Source organism: Drosophila pseudoobscura, chromosome X (genome assembly GCF_009870125.1).
Source record: "Drosophila pseudoobscura strain MV-25-SWS-2005 chromosome X, UCI_Dpse_MV25, whole genome shotgun sequence".
NCBI classification, from domain to species: domain Eukaryota; kingdom Metazoa; phylum Arthropoda; class Insecta; order Diptera; family Drosophilidae; genus Drosophila; species Drosophila pseudoobscura.
The window spans coordinates 54,656,799-54,672,737 of NC_046683.1; the positions used below are offsets into that span (position 1 = coordinate 54,656,799).

The following is a 15,939-nucleotide window of genomic DNA, read 5'->3' on the forward strand; positions in this document are numbered from 1 at the left end:
GAATCGTTGTCGGAGATAGATAATATCTTTTGATTAGTGGCAACCGCACAAAACTTTAATTAAATTCTCGCACACACAACTCTCTGCTCTCTTCTCTCTGCTCTCTGCTCTCCGCTGCTGCTCCTGCTTCTGTGTGGCGAAAGTTTATGCAGCATTTGCCCTGCCATGTCACCAGATATAAGTTTTCCCTACAAACCGAACGAAGGGACACTCATGGGCGCGAGAGAGAGACAGAGGGAGAGAGAGAGAGGGTCCAGAAGAGTTCCTTTGTTTGCCATTAGACCAGAGAGCCAGGAGAACCAAAGAACCGGAGCAGCGGAGCACCAGAGAGCGAAGGCTTTAAGTTTTCAAATAGAATATTCGAAAGACAAAAAAAAGGCAGAGCGTGTGGGGGCCGAAAGATACCTCGTAGTAGAGTTACAGGAGATTGCATCTCTGAAACCTGAAAAACCCTTTTTTCCTAGAAGCATACCACGTTTAATGGTTTGTTTTTTCGTATAATCCAATCGAATAACTTATGAAAAGGCAGTAAAATTTAACAAAAAATATATGAAAAGTATTATTCCTATAAAGCTTCGTTTCTTGAGGATTTATGATCAAAATTATGAGCGAAAACTACGCTTAAGAGTCGATGGAGAGTGAATATTAATTGAAAATATATTTTCAGCATTCTGGAAACTAGTTTTCTTCACTTTTGCTGGTAAAACGTCCTCCAATCGCTCTAAATTTTGCAATATCGAAATAAAATGCAACTATTTTTGAGGGACTGTGGATACCACATATTTTATAGAGGTTTTTATAGATACAAATGGATATATCAACGGAATTTAATGATACGAATCAAGAACTTTAAACCTTTTTAGCCTTGAAATCAGTTTTTTCCAGGAAAAGCGAGGCACCGTCACGTTTGGAAATGAATTCCTTCCGAATCAACCGATTGTGGATATATCTTGGGAGGATAGGTCGCTACTGAAACCGTTTTGGACTCTCCAAAGTTGTGCCAAAGCACATTCATTGTACTTTTTCGATTCTACAGCTTCCTTCTTGTGTGTTTTCTGCTTGAAGGACCTCCTCGCCTGGGAACCACATGTTCGCTTAATTAATTTTTCAGATTTTTGCCAATGGCTTCATGCCGCAACCATATACCCTGGCTACTCCTTTATTGCCAGGGCATCGAAAAGAAAGGGTGAACATTCCCCCCGAATGGAAATGGAAAACTTTTCGCACAGAAAAGTTATATGCCAATATGCGAACAGGACGGGTGGGGGGTCTGAGGGGGGTTTGGACTCTTCTAATGAATTAATTAGTTGATTTTTCGGGAGGTGGTGGGCGGTGGGGGGGGGGGGGTACCACAGTAACCCGAAACTTGCCACAAGCCACCACACTTGAGGGGGCAGGCAGGCAGGCAGGCAGCACTTGAGAAATTCATGAATTGTTTATACATTTTATAAAGTATTTCATTTATTTATTTATTTCATATATGGTTTTTCCATAACTTTAAGGACATACGAGTTTGTCTGTGTGTGTGTGTGTGTGTGTGTGTGTGTGCCATAAATATCCATTTTGCCACTAGTATCCGAGGGTATCCACGGGGGCAAGGGCAACAGGCGTCAGCGAGGTGGCACAGAACCGAATACTCGCAGCCGCCCCGCCCCCCCCAGAAGATGATTCAACATATCCCTCGAATGTTGCACCATTTGTTCTGGGATATTTTGAATTATTTTCCGGGTGGGGGAGGGGGGGGGGGGAGGGATTCGTCGTTGGATGGTGTTTTGGGGATTAAACATTTCGGTGCCACACTCTCTGGCCTCTGCGGCCCGATGCCACCCACAAAAATGGAGTCTCGTATCTTTTGTGTGTGTGTGTGTGTGTGTGTGTGGCAGGCATTTATGTATTTTTTTCTGTTTTTCGTTTGACTCTTTCGATTTTGTTTTTCTTTTTTTTGGATACGATTTATCACAGCTTACAAAAATAAAATCATAAAATCAAAAACTCTAAGGATTAGAACTCTTCATATATGTAGATCGTGCAATGGCATCCCATCGGAGCCACGCCCACACGCGGGGCGGGGAGGGGACGCCCACTCGTTCATCCAGATACATTTCTTCGCTCGCACTTTCCGTTCGAGTGGAGCCCGCACTCCCCCCCTCCCCATCTGTGTGGGCATCGCTGGCACAATGGGATCTATCGATCAATCAATCAATCAATCATTACACCAATCTGTACATCATTCATTCAAAAGTACAAAAAGCTAGAAAAATCAAAGGAAAGGGGCGTGGGGGGTAGGGGGAAAATATGCTTAAACTATGACTAAAGTTTTTCATTCGTTTGTCGTTTTTTTGTTTTTGTTGTTGTTTTTCTCTCTTGATGATTGACTTATTTGAGGCTCTTCTTCTTTTTGCTGCTGCTGGGGATCTGCGCCCACAGCCTGAAGAAGTACTCGTCGCGTTGCAGGAGCCTGCCGCGGGCATACGAATGGATATCGGCGTCCATGTTGTGGTCCCTCAGCCACGACGAGGTGTTGCAAGTGCTCATCTCAGTGCGTGGCTCGTCGGGCAGGCTTTCATGGCCTGCAAAACGGAGGAAAAACGGGGGAATGATCTCTTCCGGCCTTCTGCCTGGAGGGCAAATCCCCTTCTGTTGATGCCTACCTGCTGTCATGACCTTGTAGGGCTCCTCCGATTCGAGAGGTTCGCTCAGACCGATCTCGTTCTTGGCGAATATCCGTATCATGTACTCGTGGTTCTCCTGCAGGTCCCGGATCTGGAACCGCTGCACACCGGCCGGCACACGACCCACCTCTATCCACATGGTCTTCTTCATGTCGCGTATGGCAATGTGGTAGCCGAGCAGTGGCGCACCACCATCTGACTCGGGTATACCCCATTCGAATATGTGAGCGTTGGCGGCTAGGACACGCGCCTCCAGGGGGGCAGTCGGCGGCGACGGAACGGCTGCGGAAAGGGGAAACAAGAAGGGATTTCACGTTAAAGAGACGACCTCGAGGGAGGAGGGCTTCCTGGGAGTCTTACTGGCATGTGTCTTGAGGGATATGCTCTCGGTGACGGCCGGGGCACCCAGGCCCATCTCGTTCTCAGCCGAGACACGGAACCAGTATTCGCATTTCTCCTTCAGATTGTCGATCGTGTAGTGCAGCTGATGTGCATCTAGGGTTATGACCTTCGTCCAGGTCGTCGACGTCGAGGAGCGTTTCTCCACGCAGTAACCTGTGGGGTAAGCAGGAGAGAGTTTTATGCGGGCCCTTTTTTCCACAGCTCTATCCAGGGTTTACCTGTGATTTCGGAACCACCGTTGCGCGCTGGAATCTCCCAATCGAGGGTCACGCTGCGGCTCGTCACGTCTGGGGCTCGCAGATTCTGTGGAGGCGATGGCGGGGCTGCGGGCAAAACAGAAAGAACGATTAAGGTTTTCCCCCTACTCCTCGGGGCTATGGTTTTCCACCTACCCATCGTACCAGGATCGTTTTCATTAGCTGTGTTAGAAGTGGCAGCAAAGCATTAGAAGCGTTTGTGTTTTTGTTTGAAGAAAAGCAAAAGCCAGAAGCAATAAGCATAAGGAAAAGCTTGGGCTTTGAGCGGGAAAAACTCACTTATTTTACGACCCACGAGGATCTTTTCTGTGGTCTCGTAGGCCTCGCTGGTGCCCGCCTCGTTGCGGGCGTAGATCCTGAAGAAGTAGCCCTTCGTGCGCAGCACCTGCTCCACATGGATGTTGGTGACAGTGCCCAGGGTAACGCCCACCGAACGGTAGACGGTTTCAGTCTCTTCCCTGATCTCCACAATGTACTCGAGGATCTTGGAGCCACCATCGCTCTCGGATGGCTCCCAGGCCAGGGTAAAGGAGGTGTCGTTCATGCCCGAGACATTGGTGGGGCCGCGCGGGGGCGAGGGTTTTTCTGGGGGTAATCAAGATACAGAATTTATAGACCCATTAGATAGGTGTTTGATGATCTGCTTACCAAACTTCTTGGTTATCGTCACGGTCTCCGATTCCGTGGGCTCCGACTCTCCGATGGGATTGGCGGCCACCACACGGAACATGTATTGCGAGTTCATGGACAGCTTTTGGATGGCATACGAGTGAATGTCCTTGTCAAAGTCGGACACCTTCATCCAGACGTTGTTCTGGACGTCGCACTTCTCGAGCGTGTACTTCTGGATGTCCAGACCGCCATCGTCCACCGGCGGTGTCCACTCCAGGATGATCGAGTCCTTCTTCACGTCCTTGATCTCCAGGGACTGCGGCCGGCTGGGCTTGTCGATCACCTGGACCGTGCACTCGACATACGAGGAGCCCGACTCGTTCGTGGCCGTCACCTTGTACTTGCCAGAGTGTTCGCGGCTCAGTTTCTTCACGGAATACGTGGACGTGGTCTCCGTGGTCTCAATGGACGTCTGTTCTGTCTGCTCGACGGAGTCCTTGTGCCAGGCGACCGTGGGCCGGGGATAGCCGCGCACCGTTGCTGGAATGGTGAGAGTGCTGCCTGTGCGGAGCTTCTGCTGCAGATACTTGTCCTCCACCTCGACGACGGGCCTCTGCTGCAGCTTCAGTCTACAGGAGGTCTCCACGGAGCCCCTCTCGTTGCTAGCCACACACGTGTACGTGGCTTCAGTCTCAATTGTTGTCTTTTCGATAGTATATTTGGCCACACGGTTCTCGTAGCGCAGGCTGCTCGACGACTCGAACACCTGTCCGTTCCTCTTCCACACGACCCTTGGCTCTGGAATGCCGCCAAACACGCAGGACAGCGTGACCTCCTTGTCGAGCTCCGAGCACAGGTCCTGCAGGGGTTCGCGCACACTGGGCGCCTCGGTTTCGACCTTCGGCACCAGGCGAATGGGCGGCGACAGCGGCGATGGCGGGGAGGGTCCCACCTCGTTCACGGCTATCGAACGGAACACGTATTCGGTGTCGATCTTCAGCTTCGAGATGGTGTACGTGGTATCCTTGATTTTACGTATTTCAGTCCATCTGCAAGCACAAAAAAGGAGTTTGAATCGGGATCTTTTTCTTGTGGAAGAAACAACAAGAAGGGCGAAACCTTTCGATTATGTTTTTGCCTCAAAGGACAGTGCGTGGGCCTCAAAGAGAATATAGGGGGTATGTGGATGTGTGTACCATCCAGAAAGTAGCATTTCGGACACCATAAAGGACAGGATCAATAACCGAGTCGATCCCGATGAGCGCGTAGAACTCAGGGACTATAATAGCTACAGCAACGAGATTTACTCTCCGAATACGAGAAAACTAAAAACGCAGAATGTTAGAGAATAACCGTATCTACCAGTTTGCCGAATCTGATTCAGATCGGATCATTATTATAGCCAGAATGCATAAATCAATTTTGCAGTGGCTACGCCTACCCCTTCCACGCGCTTGCTCAATCTCCCTCTCTCTCTCTGTCCCTCTCTCACACACTCTTTCTGCTGCAGTGCTGCGGTGGCGGTCGTAGCGGTTTCCCCTCGTTTTTGCTTCGTTCACTGCCGGCCAGTGTCGGGTTCTTCTGCTTGGGAGATCGGCTACTTGTTTTCTCTCTCTCTCTCTCTCGCTTACACACAGATTTGCAAGGCAATTTGTATTGCATTTTTTTTTTGTCTGCTTTATGTTGTTTTTGTGCTCGAGAAATAATCTGCAAAGCGATAAGCGCCTCAGCAACAACAAATGGACGCTGGTCTGGTTGAAGTTTTTGCTCATTTGCTTTTGTCTTGTATTTGTTTTTGTTGTCAGAAGGCAGTTGCAAAAGGGTGCACGGGGTGTCAGGTAAAGAAACGAGACCGCGATGTGCTTGGGTTTTTTTTCTATTTCTGATTTCTTTTTTCATTGGACAGATCTCGCATGCGATAAATGTATTGAGTGTGCCAGAGGCAAAGCTCTCCCATGCTATCGTTCGGGCGATACTTTCTTTACAAATGAAATTTTAATGGACATAACCATTTATAGGCTCAATAAATTGGCCAGAAACAGTGGAAGATGTTCTTGTCGCAGGCTGTCATCTTCGATATAATCCCACCCGCAGAAGGGGGGGCCTTTTTGAGTGCCAGGGCGGGGGGCTACTTACTTTTCTTCCTTAACATCATGGTATTCGAGAATGTATTCAATTATTTCGGACTTTCCATCATCCTCGGGTGCCTTCCAGTACAGCGTAATGGAGTCATGCATCACCTCCAGTGGCTGCGGAGTGCCAGGTGCCGTGGGTTTGCCTGCCGAAGGAAAGGATAGGATTATTTTAATTATGATTTGGGTCTTGCCACAGTTAGTGGCAGTGGCAGCTGTTGTACTTACGCATTATAACCAAATGTAGGCTGGCCTCTGCCTCGCCCACGGGATTCACCAGCTTCACCGTGTACTCGCCCTCGTCATCGTCGACAACCTTTCGCAGGGTCAGGGTGGCACACTGTTCATCAATCGATGGAGTAACGCGCTTTGACTTGGGTATGACAACATTCCGGGTGGTCCAAACGGCCTCCGGCTGGGGGGCACCGCCCGTGTACTTGACAGTGAAGGTGGCATCCTCGTTCTCCTTCACCTTGAGGGTCTGCTCCTTGTCAGAGGTAATGACGGGCGGCAGCTTGAGCTCCTCAACGCACAGCTTTGTGCTGCTGGTGACGTTCTCGGCCACACAGCTGATCTCGCCGGCATCCTCGTCGTCGGCCTCGTGGATGACCAGGCGCCGGACAGTGCCCTCGACGAATACCTCATGCTTGGGATTGGGTTTGATGGGCTTACCCTTCTTGAACCAAGTGACCTCCACATCGGGCTGCGACAGCTCCACCGTGAACTCGGCATCGGTGGTCTTCGTGGCCAAGGTGACGTCTGGCAGGCGGACGACAAAGTCCACCAGTGGCTCCTCCACTGTCAGAGTGGCCTTGGAGGTTTGCTCGCCCACTTGGATGGAATACTCGCCGGCATCCTCTGGCCTGGCCTTGACTATGCGCAGGGCCTGCTTCTTGCCGTCGATGGCCAGTTGAACGCGGTCGTTGAACACCAGCTCCTTGCCGTTTTTGAACCACTTGACCAGGGCGTCGCCCTTGCTGAGCTCCAGCTCGAAGATGGCGTTCTCTCCCTTCGTGACGGAGACATCCTCCAGGGGATGGATGATCTCGGGCGGCAGCTCGATGACCGTGAGCTCACAGGAGCACTCGTGGCCCTCGATTTTGCAGGTGTACTCACCCTCGTCGTGGATGGTCGTGTCGCGGATGACCAGACGACGCGACTTGCCGTCCTTGATGAATTCCACATTCTTGTTTTCGATCGTGATCTTCTCGCCGTCCTTGAACCAGGTGACCTCGGTGGCCTCCGTGGTCAGTTCGACGTCCAGAATGGCCGTGTCCTTTTCGGTCACCTCGTAGTCCTCGAGGACCTTGATGAAGTCGGGCTTGCGCTGAAGGACCTCCACGGTGGAGGTGGTCTCCTGCTTCTTCACCTTGCACACGTACGTGCCGGAGTCCCGCAGATTGGTGTTCCGGATGACCAGCTTGTGCGTTTTGCCGTCCTCGACGACCACTCGGTGGTCCATGCCGGAGAGCTCTTTGCCGTTGAAGAACCACTTGGTGGTGACGACGTGGGAGGTCTCGCACTCGAGCGTCAACGATTGCACCTCCTCGATGGTGATGGTTTTCTTTAATTTCTTCGTGAACGTGACCTCGTCGACCTCCACGATCACGCGGGCGCCATGCGATGTCTTGCCAATGGGATTGCTGGCAATGCACTTGTAGTCCCCGGAATCGGTCTCCGGATTGGCATCCTTGATGATCAGTTCGATCGTTTCGCCATCGTAGATCTGCTGGATGCGTTCGCTGGGGAACAGGGGGGCGTTGTTGAACAGCCACTGGACCTCGGGCACGGGATTGCCCGAGACCTTGGCGGGCAGACGTATCTCCCCCTTTTGCGGGACATTTTGCTCCTCGAAACGCTCCACAAACAGCGGCGGCTCTGCATTTCCACTGGTGGGTTCTGCGGGATGGAGAGAAGCAGCCACAAATTAGAGAATTTTCCGCAGGGAAAGACACATCCTTCTATGCTGTAAGACACGGAACAAAACCTACCTTCGATCGTCAGATTGGCAGTGGTTTCCACACTGCCCAAGGGATTGACCGCCTTTACCGTGTACTCGCCCTTTTCGGACTTCTTGGGGGTGATCAGCGTCAGGGTGTGCACATCCTTGTCGGACTTGGCGTTCTTAACGGGCTTACCGTCCTTGTACCACGTGACCTTCGGCGGGGGATTGCCCACGATGTGGGTGGACAGGACAACGCTCTCGCCCTCGCGTATGACCATGTTGCGCAGTGGCTCGAGGATCTGGGGCGCCTCCTTCTGGCTGGTGCGCACCTTGAGGGTGATGGGCAGACGTGCCTCGCCCTCGCGATTGGTGGCAATCACCTCGTAGACGCCCTCCTGCGACTTCTTCACCTTGGTGATGTGCACCACGCTGCAGTACATGTGCATGTCCGATTCGGTGACGACTCGAATGTTCTTGATCTCCTCCTCGTCGATGTCCTCCCCGTTGAAGGTCCAGACAATGTCGGGCTCTGGCACAGCCACCAAACGGCACTCGAGAATCACGTTCGTGCTCTCGTCGACATACTGCGCCTTCGGCTTCTTCGAGAAGGTGGGCGGTATGCCCTCCAGAATGTCGGCCAGTGAGGACTCACGGGACATGCTGCGGCGCGACAGGGCAGTGGCGTCTGAGCCGTGGTCCGACAGGGGACTCTCGACAATCAATTCCGTGGTGCTGGACGTGAAACCGGCGGCATTCTTGGCCACGCACGTGAATTTGCCAGCGTCCTCGGGGAACACCTCGCGAATGATCAGAGTGGCGACGTTATCGTCATCGTAGAAGATCTGGAAATCCTGCGAGGGCTTGATGATGGCCGTCTCGCGGAACCAGGCGATCTGCGGCCGAGGGCTGCCCTCGACCTTGCACTCGAACTGCACCGTGTAGCCGTCGGGCGTGTGGATGGGCTGCAGTTTCTCAATGAAACGCGGGGCAACGGGCTTGTCTTCGGGTCCCGGGCCTTAACAGATTCACAGAATCACAGAAAAACAGAACAACGATCATCGGTTTGTTAGTGAAACAATAAACGAGGACAGCAACAGTACTCTCACAGTGGTTTTAGTTGGATCAAAGATTGGAGAACGCAGCGGGAGAGCCTAAGCTGTTCTCCCGGTTCATGGTTCTTCAATCTTTATAGAGGATTCGAAAGAAGAATCAACTTACGTTCAAAGACCGGCAGCTTGTCGATCTTCTCGTGGAGCTTGTTCTGCACATACTGTGCATACTCCTCGGGCTCCATCAGGTACTGGGCTGGCACCCAGCCCTCCTCCTCGGTGATGCTCTTCTTCACGTACCACCACTCGGAGCTGTGGCGTCCCACCACGGTGACCTTTTCACCTTCCACCAGATTGATGGCCTCATCGTTGTCGGCAATGTAGTTGCATATCGAATACATGATATTGGGATTTTCCGATTCTAAAAGGTGCGCAAAGAGTGGAACGTAAGTGGAGGGTACTTTTGGGGGAAAAGGTGTACTCAGATTCCCATAAACGAAAGAGAATATTCAAAGAAATTTCTCCATAAATGAAAAGAATCATTCAAAAACTCGATGTAGAAATTTCCCATAGGCGATTAGGCACATTTATTTCGTAAAATACGAACATGGACCATACGCCACGGGTGTTTCTAGGGCTTAATGTATTCGAATTGTTGAAAATATTCAAGAAAAAGATTTAATAAGACTTTTTCAAGAAAAATTGAGTGAAATTTTGTGGTAAATTTATCATTGGAGGAGTATTCTGCGAATTGCCAATGGAACAGTGATTTTTGAATTGAAACATTGGCAAAGGAACATGAGCCTTGATAATGGAACATTGGTAATGAAACATTTGCGTTGAAACCTCTTTCTTTCATTACAATTGGGACTGGGACAATGGAACAATGATAAAAGAACATTGATAAAGTGAAACATTGGCCATGGAACATACCTTCGACATTCATTTCCCTGGTGATATTCAGCGAGGCTCCATCTGTACCGAAAGAGAAAAACAATGTTAATTTTCATTCCAGCGAAAAGTTCCAGAGGTTTTTATTTTTGTTGCAACAATAAATGGGTGGGTGGGGTGTGGGGTGTGGGGTGGTTATGCATTAGCTACTGACACACAAATACTTTTGTCGGGTAAACATTTTACCTTGCCACACGCTGTGATATCATATAAGCAGAATGTATATGTTTTTTGTTTGTTTTCAGATTGAATAAAGCATTAGATTCCTCGCTCTAGACCTCTAGAGGGGGAGCCCGACTTACCTTCATTGTAGAGTTGTTGGATAACCTTTCGCTTCTTTTTGAACGTCAGCGAATCCTCATCGTAGGTGATGGAGTCCCGCTTGGGCTGCCGGATGCCAATCAGGAACTGTTCCTCCTCCTCGTCCTGAACGGAGTAGCTGGGCTTTGGCTGCTTCTTGGGCTTCAGCTTGAAGTCGACCTCATCCGGCGGCAGCTCCTCCACCATGTACTCTTCGGGCTCCTCGACCTCATCGATGGTGTCCTCGTCGTCGCGTATTTCTTCGATGACTTGCTCCTGGCCATCGTCGTAGTCCTGCATGATCTTGATCTTTGCCTCGTCGGCGGCCTCGTTGTAGGTCTTCTTGATGGGTTTCTTGATCTTGATCTTGCCAGACATGGAGACCTCCTCCTCCGCGTAGGAGTCGAGGGCAATGTTGAACTCCTGGTCGACATCCTCCTTGGTCTTTGTGCTTCTCGCACGGAAGGTCACGTTCTCCGTTTCCCCGTACTCTGGAATGTCCACCTTCTTCCGGCGCAGCTGCTTCTTCACGGTGTAGGCCTCCTCGTCCTCTTCGGTGATTTGCAGTGGCTTCTTCTTGGCCCTGGCGCTGACGACAAACTCTTCGATGTCTTCGCCCTCCTCGTACTCCTCTTCCTGGCGTTGGATGGACAGCTCGGCGGCAGCCTCGTCCAGGGTTTGCGGCTTCGCGGGGCGTTTCTTCAGGACAGTGCCGGTCTCTTCGACGCCCTCGTTGATCGTGTGGGGCTTCTTGAACGAGAGACTGAACTCGGTTTCCTCGTGCTCCTCCACAGAGGGTTCGAAGGGTTTCTTGGGCTTGCGGCGCACAATGACGGCCTCTTCGACGATTTCCTCCTCTTCGATTTCCACGGGCCTCTCCTCGACGACGGTCTGTTGCAGCTGCAACTCATCGGCGGCCTCCTCCACGGGTTTCTGTGGCTTCTTCTTCTTCTTGAGTTGCACCGTTTGATCGGAGGTCTCTTCGGTGACGATCTTCTCCTTTGGCAGCTTGACATCCACAGAGAATTCCTCTTCCTGGATCTCCTCGGGGGCCTTGGGCTTCAGTGTGACTTCAGCAACCACTTCTTCCGGTTCGACAGGTTCGGGTTTCTTCAGTTTGATCACGGCAGCATCCACAATGTCCTCGGGGACGGGTTCCGCCTTGGGAGCCTTCTTTTTCTTCACTTGCACCTCCTCGACGATTTCTTCTTCGACAATCGGTTCGGGGATGACCTCCTCTTCGATCTTGACGGTGAGTTCTTCGGCGGCGACCTCTTCGACGGGCTTCTTGGGCTTTTTCTTGACAATCTTTGCCTCTTCCTGGACCTCCTCGACCTTTGGCTTGGGTTTTAGGGTGACCTCAGCCTCGGGTTCCTCCACGACTTCGGGTGCCTTGGGTTTTTTCTTGGGCAGACGCACCTCTTCCTCCTTGGGCGCCTCTGGTTGTACCTCTTCGATCTCTGGCTGGGTCTCCGTGATGCCAATGGTGTACTCCTTGGGTTTTTCTTCGGGTACCTCTTGAGGCTTTTCTTCTGGGACCTCCTCGATCTCCTCAACGATTTCCTGGACCAGCTCTGGCTCTGCGGGCACCTCCTCTGTGATGGTTACCTTGAGCTCGGCGGCAGCCTCTTCGACTGGAGCCGCCTTCTTGGGCTTCTTTTTGATCTTGGCCTCCTCGGAGACCTCTTCCACGGGCTTCTTGGGCTTCAGCACAAACTCTGCCTCGGGCTCTTCCACCACTTCGGGGACAGCTACGGGGGTCTTCTTTTTCTTCTTCTGCAGCGTGACCTGCTCCTCGGGCAGCTCCTCCACGGTGGGGACGGGCGTCTCCTCGATTTCCTCAATCTCTTGGACGAGCTCCACTTCGGGGGCCTGCTCTTCGATGATGGTGATCTTGAGTTCGGCGGCCTCCTCTTCGGTGGGTTGTTCGGGGACGATGGTGATGCTGGAAACAGCCTCGACCTCTTCGACGGGCTTTGGCGCCGGGATCGAGACGGCCGCTTCGGGCTCCTCCTTGACCTCTGGCTTGGGCTTCTTCTTGCGAATCACCTTGACCTCTTCCTCGATGGACTCCTCCACTATTTCCCGTGGGGTCTCTTCAATGACCTTTACCTTGTGCTCTTCGTAGACTTGGGGCTCGGGTTCTTCCACAATTGGTTCGGGTACGACCTCCTCCTCCTGGGGAATCTCTTCCACAGGCTTCTCGGGAGCTTCCGTTTCCGTGACGCCGATCCTGTAGGTCTTGTCCTCCACCTTTGGAGCCACGACTTCCTTGATTTCTGTGACCACTTCCTCGACTTCTTCGATGATGGGCGCCTCCTCGGGGATTTCCTCTGTGATTTGAATCTTTAGCTCCTCCGCCGCCACTTCCTTGACCTTCTTCTTGGGCTTCTTGGTCTTGATTTGGGCCTCCTCGGTGACCTCTTCGATGGGCTTGGGCTCCTTGAGGATTATCTCTGTGGCCGGCTCATCGGCGAAGGTCACCGATTGCTTGCGTTTCTTGACCGTGAACTGTGCCTCGCCTTGAGGCTCCTCCACGGGCTTTTCTGCGGGTTCCGTTTCGGAAATGCGTACAGTGAACTCTTGTGGTTTTTCCTCCACGATTATTTCCTGCTTTTCCACAATTTCCGGTTTGATTTCCTCGGGCACTTCTTCGGGAACCTCGGGGGCTGCCTCCGTTTCCACAACCTTGATCTCCAATTCAGCGGCTGCCTCCTCGGGTTTCTTTGGCTTTTTGGTTTTCTTCTGTTTGATTTCGGTTTCCACATGGATTTCCTCCGTTTTCTTGGGTTCTGTCAGCACAAATTCGGCCTCCACTGCCTCGGGCTTTGGTTTGGGCTTCCGCTTGAAGACGGCCTCGGCTGGAGCTTCCTCCTCGGGCTGTTCTTCGATGGCAGTGACCTTTTCAGCCTCCGTTTCCTTGACGCTGATTTCATATGAATCGAAGGACTCGATAACCTGTTCCTCGGGCTTCTCCTCCTCTACCTTGGGAGCTTCTTCGATCACTTCCACGGGCTTTTCCTCGACGGGTGCCTCCGTTTCTGTGACACTGAATTCGTATTCCTTGGGTTTCTTGGTCTTTTTCTTTTCTTGGGGCTTCTCCTCCACCACGACTTCCTCCTCTTCGACTGGTTGTATCTTTTCTTCTTCTACGACCACAATCTCTTCCTCCTTCACCTCTTTCTTGGGTTTCTTCTTGGACTTTTCCTTGACGGTGACCTCCTGGGGCAGAGGTTCCTCGGGTGTGGGCTCCGTAAGCTTCAGTTCAACCTCAAACTGCTCTGCTTCCTCGACGGGTTTCTCCACGGGAATTGTGACCTCTGCGGTGACCTCTTCAACCTCTGGTTCCTCGACCTGGGGCTCTTGGAGCGTCACCTCGTACTCTTCGGGCTGCTGTGGCTTTGGCTTCTTGCGGCGCGTCACAACCTTTTCTTCGATGACTTCTTCGGTGGTCTCGTGGCGCTCATCGAAGTCGATGACTCGCACCTTGTGCTCCTTGGGGGCCTCTTCGGGCTCCAGGACTGTGGTCGTGATCTTGTACTCCACGGGTATGTCCTCGGGGACTTCTTCGGGCTGCGGTGCCTCCTCCTTAACCTCCACTTGGGCGACCGGGGCCTCTTTGGGTTTCTTTTGCTTGACCTTCACCTCCTTGGGCTTTTCTTCTTCAATGGGAACCTCCTCGGGTGCCTCTTCCTCCTTCAGAGAGATCTCAAACTCCTGTGGGACTTCCTCGGAGACCTCCTCCTCCTTTGGTTGGATCTTCTTGGCCTTGGGTTTCTTTGGTTTCCTCGCTTCCTCTTGGGGAGTCTCTGGGATCTCCTCCGCTTTGGGTTCCTCGACCTTTGCCTGGACGATGGCTGCCTCCACGGGTGCCTCAGGCTCACGGACCTTTGGCACTGGTTTCAGTTTGACTTGAGAGTCTGTTTCCTCTGGAGCTTCGCTTTCGGGAATGCGGAACTTCACCTGCTGTTCGGGTACCTCCTCCTCCTCCTTGGGCACGCCCGGGACAATCTCTGAGATGATTGTCTCCGGCTCTGGCTTCGACTTGTCCTTGGGCTTGTACTTGGTTTTCGTGGGCTTCTTCTGTTTATCGGGCTTCTCCGGATGCTCAATGGGCTCCAGTTCCTCGGGCACGTACTCCGAAGGCTCAAAGTCCACGGGCTCGAAGGGCGGCACCACAAAGTGTCCTTCCTTGGGCTCCTTGGGCTGTTCCTCGATCACAACGACTTCCTTGGGCTTTCGCTGGAGCTCCACTTCCTCTTCGACCTCCTGGGGCTTCTGTGGGATCTTCTTGAGGGTGACATTCTCTGGCTGTTCCTCCTCCTTGGGCTTTTTCTTGCCCTTTCCGAGCTTTATTTTCACTTCTTCTTGCTTCTCCTCGGGCTTGGGCGTCTTTTCGGGCTTCTGGTAGGGCTTCTGCTCCTCGGGCTCCTCCTCGCTGCTGACATACTTCTCGTACTTCTCGAGCTCGACCTTCTCCAGGTCGTCCTTGATCTTTTTGATCTTCTTGGTCTTTGGTTTCTTGAACTTGAGGGCCTCTTCGGCCTCCTCGATGTTGCGCGAAAGCTCTCCATTGTCCTTTATCGCACCAATCTCGGTCAGCTTGGGTATCAATGGAGCCGGAGGATACTCGACCATGACCATGCGGGCCTTGAGCCGGAATTTGGGCAGCTGTACGGACTGCTCTTCGGTGGGTTTCTCCTTGCGTTTTCCTGGCTTCAGTTTGACCTGTTTCGGGACCTCTGCCGCCTCCACAATCTGCACTTTGGTGGGCTTCTGATCCTTTCGCTCGATTTTCATGGGCTCGAGATTGGCGAACTCCGGTTTCAGTTTCTTGGGCAGATCGAAATCGATCTTTTCGTACTTTTCGAGCTCCGTTTTCTCGATTTCCTGCTCCAGTAACTTGCGGATGATCTCATCGTGATCATCGGTTTTCTTTTTGATGATCTTCTTCTTTTTGGCCTTGGGCTTGCTGACATCCTCGGGCTGGTCCTCGGCTATGGGCTGCTCCTCCTCTTCCTCCACCTCCTCGATGATGGGCTGCGATTCCTCGATCTCTGCGATCTCATCGATGACTCGTATCTCGTGGATCTTCTCGGGCTGTTCCTCCTCCTCGACGATGGGCTCCTCGTGAATGATGCTGATTTGATAGTCCTTGTGTACCTCTGTCGCTTCACCTGTGTGGAAGATGCATCAACAGTTAAGTAAATTGTGATCTTAAGGGGCGCAAAAAGGATAAACCAGGATCCAGGATCCAGGATCCATTGGGGTTGGGTACCGTGCATTGCTTTTGCCAGAAAGCAAGCAAAAATCGTTGAAACTTTGGACAGAAGACATATAATTTTTTGAAAGGCTATATTTACAGATACAGATAGAGATATGTATATATATTTACAGAAGGATTGAACATATTTTGTACAAAGGATTTAAGGATGTGTTAGCTGAAAGATGAAGGTTATGCATACATATATTCTACAAAGGATTTTGGGATATTTTGTAGGTGCAAGATGGCTATTTTGTACAGAGGATTAGCTGAAAGATGGCGTTATGGTGGTGTTAAGTGGATCGTAAGAAACGGGTTAGAATCTAGGAACACACATGCGAAAAGGGTATTAATAT

At 51.7% G+C, this 15,939-nt stretch overlaps 1 protein-coding gene across 6 annotated transcripts in view; it reads right to left on the reverse strand.

The window, feature by feature from the left end:
• Nucleotides 1–1,491: 1,491 nt before the first annotated feature.
• LOC6900857 (titin-like) overlaps nucleotides 1,492–15,939 on the reverse strand; it is a 125,617-nt gene continuing 111,169 nt past the window's right edge. For 3 of the 6 annotated variants that reach the window (XM_033385483.1, XM_033385488.1, XM_033385489.1), the window contains 12 exons: nucleotides 10,323–15,497; nucleotides 10,003–10,044; nucleotides 9,239–9,490; nucleotides 8,067–9,035; nucleotides 6,304–7,974; nucleotides 6,080–6,221; nucleotides 3,980–4,992; nucleotides 3,611–3,916; nucleotides 3,293–3,397; nucleotides 3,033–3,227; nucleotides 2,652–2,954; nucleotides 1,492–2,570 (listed from right to left, as the gene is read on the reverse strand). In XM_033385483.1, coding sequence (XP_033241374.1) covers nucleotides 2,377–2,570; nucleotides 2,652–2,954; nucleotides 3,033–3,227; nucleotides 3,293–3,397; nucleotides 3,611–3,916; nucleotides 3,980–4,992; nucleotides 6,080–6,221; nucleotides 6,304–7,974; nucleotides 8,067–9,035; nucleotides 9,239–9,490; nucleotides 10,003–10,044; nucleotides 10,323–15,497 — 10,367 coding nt within the window. In that variant the 3' untranslated portion in view covers nucleotides 1,492–2,376. Of the gene's footprint in view, nucleotides 2,571–2,651; nucleotides 2,955–3,032; nucleotides 3,228–3,292; nucleotides 3,398–3,466; nucleotides 3,494–3,610; nucleotides 3,917–3,979; nucleotides 4,993–6,079; nucleotides 6,222–6,303; nucleotides 7,975–8,066; nucleotides 9,036–9,238; nucleotides 9,491–10,002; nucleotides 10,045–10,322; nucleotides 15,498–15,939 lie in introns of all 6 variants that reach the window. The other 3 variants (XM_033385482.1, XM_033385484.1, XM_033385485.1) reach the window with 3 other exon arrangements.